The following is a 14,003-nucleotide window of genomic DNA, read 5'->3' as shown; positions in this document are numbered from 1 at the left end:
TTAAGACTTATTTCAACAGTGAATTTCCTCATTTTATGAGATATTCAGATGAGATGATTTTCCTAGCCTTCCCAGTCATAAAATTCTGTGACTTTAATATGTAAAAACACTATTTACTATGGTGATAAAATAATCAAGATAATATTTAGATAATTATATTTCAGTTCATACTGTAGATATTTTATTAGAAAATGTTTTGAAAGTTTTTAAATTCAGCTATTTTTCAGAGCCTTACAAAATATTTTAAACATAATGTAGCCTTAATTTATGGAATGCCGCAGTCTGGCTGGGCACAAAATCAGGAGCCACCACACACCTTGTAGATTCAAACAGCAACTCTTTATTCTCGAACTGTCACCTAATGCCGCAGTCTGGCTGGGCACAAAATCACGAGCCACCACACACCTTGTAGATTCAAACAGCAACTCTTTATTCTCGAACTGTCACCGGCACTTTACAGACACGTTCTGGGCCAAATTCACCCACTCCACCGGGCTCTGAATCCCAAATACTGTCTCAATCCCAGGAGAACTCAAGGGGAACTCAAGGAGCAGGCGTGCCTGAGGCAGCAGGATACGCCCTATTCCCAGCAGGGTACACCTTAAACCTGGAACCGCCCTAAACCCAAGGAGCAGGATACTCCCTAATCCCAGCAGGATACACCCTAAACCTGGATCCGCCCTGGTCCTTGAGCAAGGTCACCTTACATGCAATGTCACTGCAAATGACCTGGGTCATGCCATGCGTCATTCCTACTTGGCAATGGCTCTCAGCAATGGAAAGTTGTTCTTTTATGTTTTTTAGTGGTGCTGGGGAATCTTTCAGTTTTAGAGATGGAACCCACATGCTAGGCAAGCAAGCACTCTGCCACTGAGTCAGCCTGCGAAAGTTTATCTTTTTAAATATAGCTAAGATTTTAATGTTCAATAACTGGCCATATTCTTAGAATTTAATCATGCTATTTCTAAAGCAGACATCTTTGATAACACCTGCCATCTGTTTTGTTTGTGTTTTGTGAGGCACTACAGGTATAGAGAAAATAACAGAAAAGGATTTTATTCAGGATTATGACTGTAGAACAAAATCTCTATCACCTTACCTGAAAACCTCATCACCTGAATCCTTAGACAGTAACAAAGAAGTTGGAGGTCCAGTAAACTCATCCAAAAACAATGGAACAAACTTGCTATGTGCAAGTGAAAGTTGCTCACCAATTCCACAACCTCTGTTTTTGGTAAGCGGGGAGAGAGGAAAGGGGCAGAGAATCAGATATATCTGTCTGAAGGTAGTAAATCATTTGTCTATGATCTTAATCAAATACATGTAACTTGTCTATTTAAGGTTTTGAAGTTGGTCTGTGGCCTGAGGTAAGAGGACATAATGACAAATAAGATACAGTTCCCAGCCTCAGTGAACCTAACAGACTCATGTATAGCTGCTACACAGGAAAAAAAAAAAATGTGGTATTGTGACAGAACAGCATACAGATAAGGATTCTGTGATAGGAATGATCACTTCTGCTTTTTTATCTATACACCAGAACGGCATACATTTTCTAGTTTGGGATAGATTTATTCCTGCAACACAGGTACCTTCTTCACATTTCACCATAATTCAAAGTCCATAACCTTTTAAGAAACTTTAGTTAATTGAAATCACAAGTTGACAACTAAATTGCCAAGAATGTAGTTCCAAACAGTATAGTTTTTGCTTTAATTTTTTATAAGGAAGTTTAAAACTGATTGGTAAATAACATGAATATAAAAGTTAAAATATATATGATGGATTTTTTTCTTTCAAATATCAAGTTATATATAGTTTTGTAATAAAATGTATGCCTAAATGTCCAAAACTTGATAATAAAGATAGGATGTGATTAAGTTTTAAAATGAGGTAGATAACTGAAATGTTGTTTAATGTTCATGAGGAGAAAAAGAAGTTTTGGGATACTTTGGTACCAGTTTATAAAACTTACCAGCACCTCCTTTTTTGCTTGTATATTATATATGGCTTAATTTAGATAATTTTGAAGTAGTGAAAAAACAATTGAATGCAAAGATATTCGTGTTGTTTATTACTATGGTATATAGCTGAGAGTTATGAGTCAGACAGAATTGGGTTTAAATCCTAACTTCACTATTTGCTAGCCATGTAACATTTTACAAGTTAATGAATCTCTTTGCCCTATTTTACAGATGAAAAAGATGAAGTGCAATGAAAATTTTAGGCTGAACTATGTAAACATAGTACCTGATATGTAGTAAATACTCAAATATTTTCTTGATATGTGCTAACCTTTGCATACAAAGTAGAGTTAATTATTCAGTGGTAGAGTGCTTACCTAGCATGCATGAAGCCCTGGATTCAATCCCTAGCTCTGCAGGAAAAAAAGAAAAAAACTGTTAATGACTATTCAGCACACCTATAGCAGAGATCTAAAACTGCTGCTAAAACCAACCTTCTGTCTGAGTACTTTTAAATGAATGTGCTTTTTATTCCTAGAAGATTTTAAGGTCCTTTTATTCTTTTAAACCAGTAGTCTTCACAGAGAATATTTTTCAAATGACCTCTTGCAGAAAACTCCCAATATGTCAAACAGATGAGAGTGGAACTATGTTCTTCAAAGCAGAAGTAGGACATCTAAATCCTAGCCTGTATAGCTTTCCTCCCCATATAATCCTCAACACACTTTTCAAGACTGAGTTTCTACAGACAATTTAAAAACTAGTTTCCCACAAGATTATTATCCTGTGGTCATTTATCAGTGTTGCTCTGTCATCCTTAGTTTCCCTGAATCCTTTAGTTCCTCAGTATCCCAACTTGAAAATGCCTAAACCAAGGTAATTCTCAATCAGAGTGATACCACTCTGTACTAGAATTTGTTATGTATTTATCTGTTGGATACTGATACATGAGACATTTCCCCCTCCATTTACTGTTGACTCTTATTAAGGTATTGGAAATTTTCTTTACAAAGTAGCTGTACCAGGTCTGGGGATGTAGCTTAGTGGTAGAGGATTTGCCTAACATGTGCAAGGCCCTGAGTTTGATCCCCAGAAATATAAAAGTTTTATTTTTTAAAAAGTAGCTGTACAACCGCCCTGGCTCAGGGCTGCGGAGCCTGCGGAGGCTGCTTCTTGGACCCTGCTACTATCAGAGCAAACACCAAGCACTAAGCAGCCGAATTCCGGCTCCCGGAACTGAGCCCGCGGGGACTGCTTCTTGGAGCTTACACTTATAGGAGCTTACACCGAGCACGGAGCGGCCGAGTTCCAGCTCCCGGAACTTCCCTGGACCGGGGCTAGGAGCCCGCGGAAACTGCGTCTCGGTCCGGGTCCTGCTGAGGGCCGGTCAGGACTCACCCGTTGCTTGGGTTGCCCGGCAAGGGGAACGAAATGCTGCCATTCGCATAGGATACCAACATGGCAGAGATCTGATGTCAGCAGAAAGCGGTGGAGGAGAGATCTTCATCAATACCAGCGGTGACATAAGCAGTTGGTCTCCTGGTAAGGGGGGTGAGGCTCAGTCACCCGAGTCTCCTCAATTTGTCCTCGAGCCAGAGGGGAGGAGCCGGGCCGCCGCCAGCGCCCGGAGCAGGCCCAGCGGCTCGCCAGCGTGGTGACCGCGTGACCCCAATTGGAGAGGGGGCGGAGCGGAGCCGCCACCCACACCCACCAGGTGGGCAGACCCACGACCCAGTAGTACATGGGCGTGGTAGGAGGGGCAGGGCAGAGCCGCCCTTCGCGCTTGCAAGGTAAACAGACCTGTGACAGCCTGGCGGGTCAGGCCCAGTGGCCTGCCAGTGTGGTACACACGTCACCCCAACTGGAGTAGGGGCAGAGCAGATCCTTCTCCCACGCCCGGATCAGGCCCTGCCGGTGTGGTGGTCACGTGACCCCAATTGGAGTGGGGGCGGAGCGGAACCGCCACCCGTGCCCGCAGGGTGAGCAGACCAGTGATCAACCTGCAGATCAGGCCCAGGGGTCCGCAGGCGTGGTAGGAGGGGCAGGGCAGATCCGCCGCCCGCGCCTTCAAGGTAGGCAGACCTACAACAGACCGGCGGATCAGGCCCAGGAGCCTGCCGGCGTGGTACAAACACCACCCTAATTGGAGTAGTGACAGAGCAGAGTCGCCTCCCTTGCAAGGAACAGGCCCAGCGTCCTGCAGGCGGGGTAGTCACGACACCCCAATTGGAGTAGGGGCAGAGCAGAGCCTCCACCCGTGCCCGAAAGGTGGGCAGATCTGCGACCGACCAGCGGGACAGGCCCAGTGGCCTGCCGGTACGACAGACACGTCACCCCATTTGGAGTAGGGGCAGAGTACAGCTGCCGCCCGCGCCTGCAGGGTAGGCAAACCTGCAACCGACCGGCGGATCAGGCCCGGTGGCCTGCCGGCGTGGTACACTCGTCACCCCAATTGGAGTAGGGGCAGAACAGAGCCGCCGCCAGCTCCCAGAACAGGCCCAGTGACCTGCGGGCGTGGTAGCCACGACACACAAATTGGAATAAGGAGAGAGCAGAGCCGCCGCCCGCACCTGCAGGAAAGACACGCAAGCAGTATGAAAAGACAAGGAAAGAAAGGACCACAAGCAATGCAGGTCAACGCAACTTTAGAAGAGGTAACAGCTGCAGCAGATGGAATGTCAGATAAAGAATTCAGGATATACATGCTTCAGATGATCTGGAGTATCAAGGAAGACATTAAACAGCAAAATCAGACAATGAAAGATCACTTCGACAACGAATTACGCAAACAAATCCAGGAAGCAAAGGATCAACTATACAGGGAGATAGAGGTTATAAAAAACTAGCAATCAGAAATCCTAGAAATGCAGGAAGCAATAAACCAACTTAAAAACTCAATGGAGAATACTACCAGCAGAGTAGAACACTTAGAAGATAGAACATCAGACAATGAAGACAAAGTATTTCAACTGGAAAAGAACATAGACAGCTCAGCAAGACTGTTAAGAAACCATGAGCAGAACATCCAAGAAATATGGGATAACATTAAGAGACCAAACTTAAGAGTCATTGGGATACAGGAAGGTACAGAGCTCCAAACCAAAGGAATGAGCAGTCTATTCAATGAAATAATACAAGAAAACTTCCCAGACTTGAAGAATGAGACAGAATCCCAAATCCTAGAAGCCTACAGGACGCCGAATGTGCAAAATCATAAGAGATCCACACCTAGACACATTATAATGAAGATGCCCAACATACAGAATAAGGAGAGAATTTTAAAAGCTACAAGAGAAGGGAAGCAGATTACATTTAGGGGTAAGCCAATCAGGATAACAGCTGATCTTTCAACACAGACTCTGAAAGCTAGAAGATCCTGGAATAACATATTTCAAACACTGAAAGAAAATGGGTTCCAACCAAGAATTGTGTATCCAGCGAAATTAAGCTTCAGGATGGAGGATGAAATTAAAACCTTCCACGATAAACAAAAGTTTAAAGAATTCGCAGCTAGAAAACCATCTCTTCAAAACATCCTCGACAAAACATTACAGGAAGAGGAAATGGAAAATAACAATGAAAACCAACAGTGGGAGGTAGGACAGTAAAGGGGGGGGAAATAATCAAAGAGGAAAACAAACAATGTTTAGTAACAGAAATAAACAAATATGGCTGGAAGAACAACCCATATCTCAATAATAACCCTAAATGTTAATGGCTTAAATTCACCAATTAAGAGACACAGGCTAGTAGAATGGATCACAAAACAAGACCCAACAATATGCTGCCTACAGGAGACGCATTTGATAGGAAAAGACATACATAGGCTGAAGGTGAAAGGTTGGGAAAAATCATATCACTCATATGGACTTCGGAAACAAGCAGGCGTGTCCATACTCATATCAAATAAAATAGATTTCAAGCCAAAGTTAATCAAAAGATATAAAAAGGGACACTACATACTGCTTAAGGGAACCATACACCAACAAGACATAACAATCATAAATATTTATGCCCCAAACAATGGTGCAGCTATGTTCGTCAAACAAACTCTTCTCAAGTTCAAGAGTATAATAGACCACCACACCATAATCATGGGAGACTTCAACACACCTCTCTCGCCACTGGACAGATCTTCCAAACAAAAGTTGAATAAGGAAACTATAGAACTCAATAACACTATTAATAACCTAGACCTAATTGACATATATAGAGTATACCACCCAACATCAAGCAGTTACACTTTTTTCTCAGCAGCACATGGATCCTTCTCAAAAATAGATTATATATTATGTCACAGGGCAACTCTTAGACAATATAAAGGAGTAGAGATAATACCATGCATCTTATCTGATCATAATGGAATGAAACTGAAAATCAAAGATAAAAGAAGGAAGGAAAAAGCATACATCAATTGGAGAATGAACAATAGGTTACTGAATGATCAATGGGTTATAGAAGACATCAAGGAGGAAATTAAAAAATTCTTAGAGATAAATGAAAACACAGACACAACATATCGGAATCTATGGGACACATTGAAAGCAGTTCTAAGAGGAAAATTCATCGCTTGGAGTTCATTCCTTAAAAAAAGAAAAAACCAACAAATAAATGATCTCATACTTCATCTCAAAATCCTTGAAAAAGAAGAGCAAAACAACAGCAAAAGAAGTAGAAGGCAAGAAATAATTAAAATCAGAGCTGAAATTAATGAAATCGAAACAAAAGAAACAATTGAAAAAATTGACAAAACTAAAAGTTGGTTCTTTGAAAAAATAAACAAAATCGACAGACCCTTAGCGATGCTAGCGAAGAGAAGAAGAGAGAGAACTCAAATTACTAGCATACGGGATGAAAAAGGCAATATCACAACAGACACTTCAGAAATACAGAAGATAATCAAAAACTATTTTGAATCCTTATACTCCAATAAATTAGAAGATAGTGAAGGCATAGATAAATTTCTTAAGTCATATGATCTGCCCAGATTGAGTCAGGAGGATATTGAAAACCTAAACAGACCAATATCAATTGAGGAAATAGAAGAAACCATAAAAAGACTACCAACTAAGAAAAGCCCAGGTCCGGATGGGTATACAGCAGAATTTTACAAAACCTTTAAAGAAGAACTAATACCAATACTTTTCAAGCTACTTCAGGAAATAGAGAAGGAGGGAGAACTTCCAAATTCATTCTATGAGGCCAACATCACCCTGATACCTAAACCAGACAAAGACACTTCAAAGAAAGAAAACTACAGACCAATATCTCTAATGAACCTAGATGCAAAAATCCTCAATAAAATTCTGGTGAATCGGATACAAAAACATATCAAAAAAATTGTACACCATGATCAAGTAGGATTCATCCCTGGGATGCAAGGCTGGTTCAATATACGGAAATCAATAAATGTTATTCACCACATCAATAGACTTAAAAATAAGAACCATATGATCATCTCGATAGATGCGGAAAAAGCATTCGACAAAGTACAGCATCCCTTTATGTTCAAAACTCTAGAAAAACTAGGGATAACAGGAACATACCTCAATATTGTAAAAGCAATCTATGCTAAGCCTCAGGCTAGCATCATTCTGAATGGAGAAAAACTGAAGGCATTCCCTCTAAAATCTGGAACAAGACAGGGATGCCCTCTCTCTCCACTTCTGTTCAACATAGTTCTCGAAACACTGGCCAGAGCAATTAGACAGACGAAAGAAATTAAAGGCATAAAAATAGGAAAAGAAGAACTTAAATTATCACTATTTGCAGATGATATGATTCTATACCTAGCAGACCCAAAAGGCTCTACAAAGAAACTATTAGAGCTAATAAATGAATTCAGCAAAGTGGCAGGATTTAAAATCAACACGCATAAATCAAAGGCATTCCTGTATATCAGCGACAAATCCTCTGAAATGGAAATGAGGACAACCACTCCATTCACAATATCCTCAAAAAAAAAAAATACTTGGGAATCAACCTAACAAAAGAGGTGAAAGACTTATACAATGAAAACTACAGAACCCTAAAGAGAGAAATAGAAGAAGATCTTAGAAGATGGAAAAATATACCCTGTTCATGGATAGGCAGAACTAACATCATCAAAATGGCGATATTACCAAAAGTTCTCTATAGGTTTAATGCAATGCCAATCAAAATCCCAAAGGCATTTCTTGTAGAAATAGAGAAAGCAATCATGAAATTCATATGGAAAAATAAAAGACCCAGAATAGCAAAAACAATGCTAAGCAGGAAGTGTGAATCAGGCGGTATAGCGATACCAGACTTCAAACTATACTACAGAGCAATAGTAACAAAAACAGCATGGTACTGGTACCAAAACAGGCGGGTGGACCAATGGTACAGAATAGAGGACACAGAAACCAATCCACAAAACTACAACTATCTTATATTTGATAAAGGGGCTAAAAGCATGCAATGGAGGAAGGATAGCATCTTCAACAAATGGTGCTGGGAAAACTGGAAATCCATATGCAACAAAATGAAACTGAATCCCTTTCTCTCGCCATGCACAAAAGTGAATTCAAAATGGATCAAGGAGCTTGATATCAAATCAGAGACGCGCCGTCTGATAGAAGAAAAAGTTGGCTACGATCTACAGTCGGTGGGGTCGGGCTCCAAATTCCTCAATAGGACACCCATAGCACAAAAGTTAATAACTAGAATCAACAAATGGGACTTACTCAAACTAAAAAGTTTTTTCTCAGCAAAAGAAACAATAAGAGAGGTAAATAGGAAGCCTACACCCTGGGAACAAATCTTTACTCCTCACACTTCAGATAGAGCCCTAATATCCAGAGTATACAAAGAACTCAAAAAATTAGACAATAAGAGAACAAACAACCCAATCAACAAATGGGCCAAGGACCTGAACAGACACTTCTCAGAGGAGGACATACAGTCAATCAACAAGTACATGAAAAAATGCTCACCATCTCTAGCTGTCAGAGAAATGCAAATCAAAACCACCCTAAGATACCATCTCACTCCAGTAAGATTGGCAGCCATTATGAAGTCAAACAACAACAAGTGCTGGCGAGGATGTGGGGAAAAGGGTACACTTGTACATTGCTGGTGGGACTGCAGATTGGTGCAGCCAATTTGGAAAGCAGTATGGAGATTTCTTGGAAAGCTGGGAATGGAGCCACCATTTGACCCAGCTATTCCCCTTCTTGGTCTATTCCCTAAAGACCTAAAAAGAGCATGCTACAGGGACACTGCTACATCGATGTTCATAGCAGCACAGTTAACAATAGCAAGACTGTGGAACCAACCTAGATGCCCTTCAATAGATGAATGGATAAAAAAAATGTGGCATTTATACACAATGGAGTATTACTCTGCATTAAAAAATGACAAAATCATAGAATTTACAGGGAAATGGATGGCATTAGAGCAGATTATGCTAAGTGAAGCTAGCCAATCCCTAAAAAACAAATGCCAAATGTCTTCTTTGATATAAGGAAAGTAACTAAGAACAGAGTACGGACGAAGAGCAGGAGAAGAAGATTAACATTTAACAGGGATGAGAGGTGGGAGGGAAAGGGAGAGAGAAGGGAAATTGCACGGTAATGGAAGGAGACCCTCAGGGTTATACAGTGGAGCGGGTAGAGAGAGAGGAGGGGAGGGGAGGGGGGAGGGTGGAGGATGGGAAAGGCAGCAGAGCACAACAGACACTGGTATGGCAATTTGTAAATCAATGGATGTGTAACTGATGTGATTCTGCAATCTGTGTATGGGGTGAAGGTGGGAGTTCATAACCCACTTGAATCAAAGTGTGGAATATGATATGTCAAGAAATTTGTAATGTTTTGAACAACCCACAATAAAAAATTTAAAAAAAAAAAGTAGCTGTACAAGTTGACACTCTCAATAGTGCTGTGTGATAGTGCCCCTTCTCCACAGTTTTAACTAGATGTTATCAGATGACTATTTTTGCCAATCTGATAAGTGTGCAAGTTGTGTCAACAAGTATTCATATGTTTTAGCCATCTTGTGAATTACCTGTTTATTTTCTAATTTTGTAAATGCCTTGTTCAGTTTGTCTGATAAATTTATAGTTCTTAATCTATCCTGACATTTTGTATTGGTTATAAGTAATGTAGACTTTTTCCCCTAGTATGCATCTTGTCTTTTGACTTAGTTAAATCCAAAACTTCCATATGGCAAATGATGTAGTGTCATCAATCATTTGGGTTGTTAAGAAATCCTTCCCTGCCAGGCATGGTGGTGCATGCCTGGAATCCCAGGGATTTGAGAGACTAAGGGAAGAGGATTGCAAATTAAAGGCCAGCCTCTGCAACTTAGCAAGGACCTAAGCAACTTAGTGAGACTCTCTTAAAATAAAAAGGGATGGGGATGTAGCTCATTGGTAAAGTGCCTCTGGATTCAATACTAGTACCCCCCACACACACCCAAAAAGAATTCCTTCACTAAGCTATTGTCTCATACAAGCATTTTCCTTTCTTGCAGAAATGTTACTTTTGATTTTAACTTTTAAGTTTTTTTTGTCTTAGCTTTCTTCTTTCATATAGATAATAAATTTATGCAACATCATGAGCAGAATACCTTGGTGACCACAGATGATCTATTAGGCACTATTCTGTTTTAATGACCTACTTACTGTCTTTGTGCTAACACTACATCATTTTAACAACTGTAATTTTACAGTTACACAGTGTTTCTCATATACACCCCATTCTTTTACTTCAGCATTCTTTTGGCCCTTTACTTAATCTGTATAAACCTTAGAATTAGTTTGTCTAAGAAAAGAACTGCATTTCTCAGTATTGAACTGATCTTTCTCATCCATATCGTTTTTCTCTCCATTTTTGGGCCCTGTTTCCTACAAAGTGGTACCAAAGTTTTCACAAAGAAAATTAGGCTTCTTGTTAAAATTAATTCCTCTTACGAGTTTTCTTTTTGTTGTGTCTTAAAAACACACACACTGTTAAAAAATTTACATTTTCTGCTGTTTTAATTTTATATAGGAACATTGATTTTTGTATCTTGAATAACCTTGCTGAATGTTATAATTTTCTGCACAGATTCTCTTAGATGTGCTGTATAGACAATTATGTACACTATTACTCGTGATAATTTTTGTCATTTCTGTTCCAATCCTTATACTTAATGTTTTCTTGTTAAGGTTGACTTTGACCTCTGTGGTATACTTCTGTGTCCCAGGCTTCTATACTAGGAGGGCTCTTTCTCTATATTTTTTGGTAGATACTTGTCAGCAAGTTAATGTTCTATTTCTCTTAAGATTTTTTAGAATTATGAATTTTAAAAATTTTTTAAATTATTAATAACTTTAAATGTTTAAAAATTATGAATAGGTGTTGAATTTTAGCAGCAAATTAATACTTCAAAGTGTAAGTAGTATTGATTTAATGTTTCCTATTATGTTTAAATGTTGGGTTTTTTTTGGCTTTAAACAGTTGTCTAAATTCATTTGGGTTTCTGAATCTTATTCATTCATAGCCCAGGCATCTTCAAAATCAGAATAATGCAATAGTGAATAGAAAAAGGTATAAATGCTGTGGTACTTAATTGTACACATAATTGTAATAGCTTTTCAGAGGTAAGCAGTTATAATTCAGAAAAAAAGAGCTTATGGAAATTGAATTTCCAATTATTAATGAAAATCATATACAAAGCAAAAGAGAGGTAATATGCTATAATCTTCAGTTTTTCCTTTGAGATAATTCTTGTAAGAATCAAATTATTGGTCTTTAATGGTAATTATATTTAATACTTTTCAATAACTACTACCTGAAAATCTGATGTTTAAAGTGTATAGAAATACTTAATTATAGAAAGGTGTTTTTTGACATAAAAATTTAAAGTTTTAAAATGAGGATAGCAAGGTCTTAAATAGTGAAGACTAGGCTGCTGAACCCCCTAACTTACATATTTATAATTAGGAATGGTTTCACAATTATATAAGAATTTGGTTGCCTTGAGCTTCTTGCCATCATAAAAGTATATCAGTCCATTAATAAAAATATTGTAATCTATAAAATACAAACACACTCAAGACTGAATTTTATAGTTTAGAGAGAAGGGGGATTTGAGATCTACCTAAGGTATATACAGATGAAGTTGAGCAATAACAGTAACCAAAATAAAGATTACAAAGTTTAAAAAAAAGTGTATTCTAATAGTAAAACATAAGGTTAAATGTGAAAGATGCAGTTTGGAAGAAAGAGTTTAAACCTTAAATTTTTTTGTGGCTCCCCACAAAATTTAATGAAAAATTTAACAAGGAAAAATTGAATAGCAGTAATAGTCAAAAAAGCAAGCTCAAAACAATTAATATAGGATTGACAATTAGAATCTAGTTCCATTAATGGTATTGTTAAAGACGAAAAGAGAAACAATCTGAAAAAGAATTGATATCATTTCAAATTACTGAAATTAGGATTTGAGCAAAATGGTCAAAGGTGAATCCAAGAGTACTTAGTATTTTGTTATTCTAACTTCTAATATGTATTTTAGGGAAGCCATTCACCATCTCCATTATCCATGTCTAGTGAAAAAAGAGAGAAAATATTGTTTGATATGCCTTGTGACACTACTCATGTATCAGGTTTGTAGTCGGCCTTTTTTTTTTTTAAGTACTAGTTTTTGAAATAGTTCCTTTAGATGAAACTTCACATTACTATGTGTTTTAAGTCATGCCATTATTTAGTTAATGTCAAAAATATAAACTAGTGAAGGGAATCCAGGTGGTTCCACAATTTAGCTGTTGTGAATAGTGCTGCTATAAACATGTGGCTGCATCACTGAAATATGCTGTTTTTAAGTTCTTTGGATATAAACGTAGGAGTGGTATAGCTGGGTCAAAAGGCGGTTCCATTCCCAGTTTTCCAAGGAATCTCCATCTGCTTTCCATATTGGCTGTACCAGTTTGCAGTTCTACCAGCAATGTATGAGTGTGCCATTTCCCCCACATCCTTGCCAACCTTTATTGTTTTAATAATATATTAAATAATAATATATTAATAATATTCTTAATAGCTGCCATTCTGACTGGAGTGAGATGAAATCTTAGAGTGGTTTTGATTTTCATTTCTCTAATTTTCATATTCTGAGAAGTGTCCAGTTCCTTGGCCCATTTATTGATTGGGTGATATATATATATAATGGAATATTACTCAGCATTAAAAGATAATAAAATCATGGCATTTGCAGGTAAATGGATGGAGTTGGAGAATGTACAGCTAAGTGAAGTTAGCCAATCCCAAAAAACGAAATGCTAAATGTTTTCTCTGATATAAGGATGCTGATTCATAATGGGGATGGGGTGGTGCAGAATGGGAGGAATAGATGAACTTTAGATAGGGCAAAGGGGAGGGAAGGAAAGGAAGGGGTCATGGGGTAGGAAAGATGGTGGAATGAGACAGATAACATTACCCTAAGTATATATATGAAAACACAAATGGTGTGGCTGTACTTTGTGTACAACCAGAGACATAAAAATTGTGTTCTATTTGTGTAATATGAATTGAATCACACTCTGCTGTCATACATATCAAATTATAATACATTTTAAAAAATTGTAGATAATATTTGTACCTACCTTACAGGGTTTTCCAGTGGCACAACTAGCATATCTGACACCTAGATTGAATCATTGTGTAAAAATATTAAAATGATTTTATAAAAAAAATAACAAATAAAATGAATAATAATTATATATATAAATATATATATATATAAATTGGGTAGAATTTAGAGAGCAATTGCTTAAAACATAATTAACTGAAAGGCTTTTTAAACAAAAGCAAGAAATTATTAGGTATTTTAATCAAAATTATAGCACTATTCATTATTTTTAACTATTTCTAAGGCTCCACTCAGCATCTTAGTTGTAAACGAGTGTACATAGAAGATAATCTTGGTAATGTCAATGAAGTGGAAATGGAAGAAGAAGAACAGAGAGTCCACTTGCTTCCCAAAAGATGGTGTAGAACTGAAGATGCAGACCACCACATCTGCAGAGGTGGGTAT

The 14,003-nt window shown here is 38.2% G+C and overlaps 1 protein-coding gene across 1 annotated transcript in view; it reads left to right on the top strand.

Annotated features, from left to right (window-relative positions):
- The window catches only part of Sycp2 (synaptonemal complex protein 2), a 77,982-nt gene that overhangs the window by 59,128 nt on the left and 4,851 nt on the right, over window positions 1-14,003 (top strand). The window contains 6 exon segments of the mRNA XM_058575408.1: window positions 1,029-1,234; window positions 11,472-11,519; window positions 11,521-11,598; window positions 11,601-11,657; window positions 12,489-12,579; window positions 13,843-13,995. Coding sequence (XP_058431391.1) covers window positions 1,029-1,234; window positions 11,472-11,519; window positions 11,521-11,598; window positions 11,601-11,657; window positions 12,489-12,579; window positions 13,843-13,995 — 633 coding nt within the window.

This window comes from Marmota monax, unplaced genomic scaffold (genome assembly GCF_021218885.2).
Source record: "Marmota monax isolate L192 unplaced genomic scaffold, Marmota_monax_Labrador192_F-V1.1 WCK01_AAM20220418_F8-fsc00014, whole genome shotgun sequence".
In the NCBI taxonomy this organism is placed as follows: domain Eukaryota; kingdom Metazoa; phylum Chordata; class Mammalia; order Rodentia; family Sciuridae; genus Marmota; species Marmota monax.
Note: the sequence above shows the minus strand (reverse complement) of the source record. Positions and strands in the feature narration are given on the sequence as shown.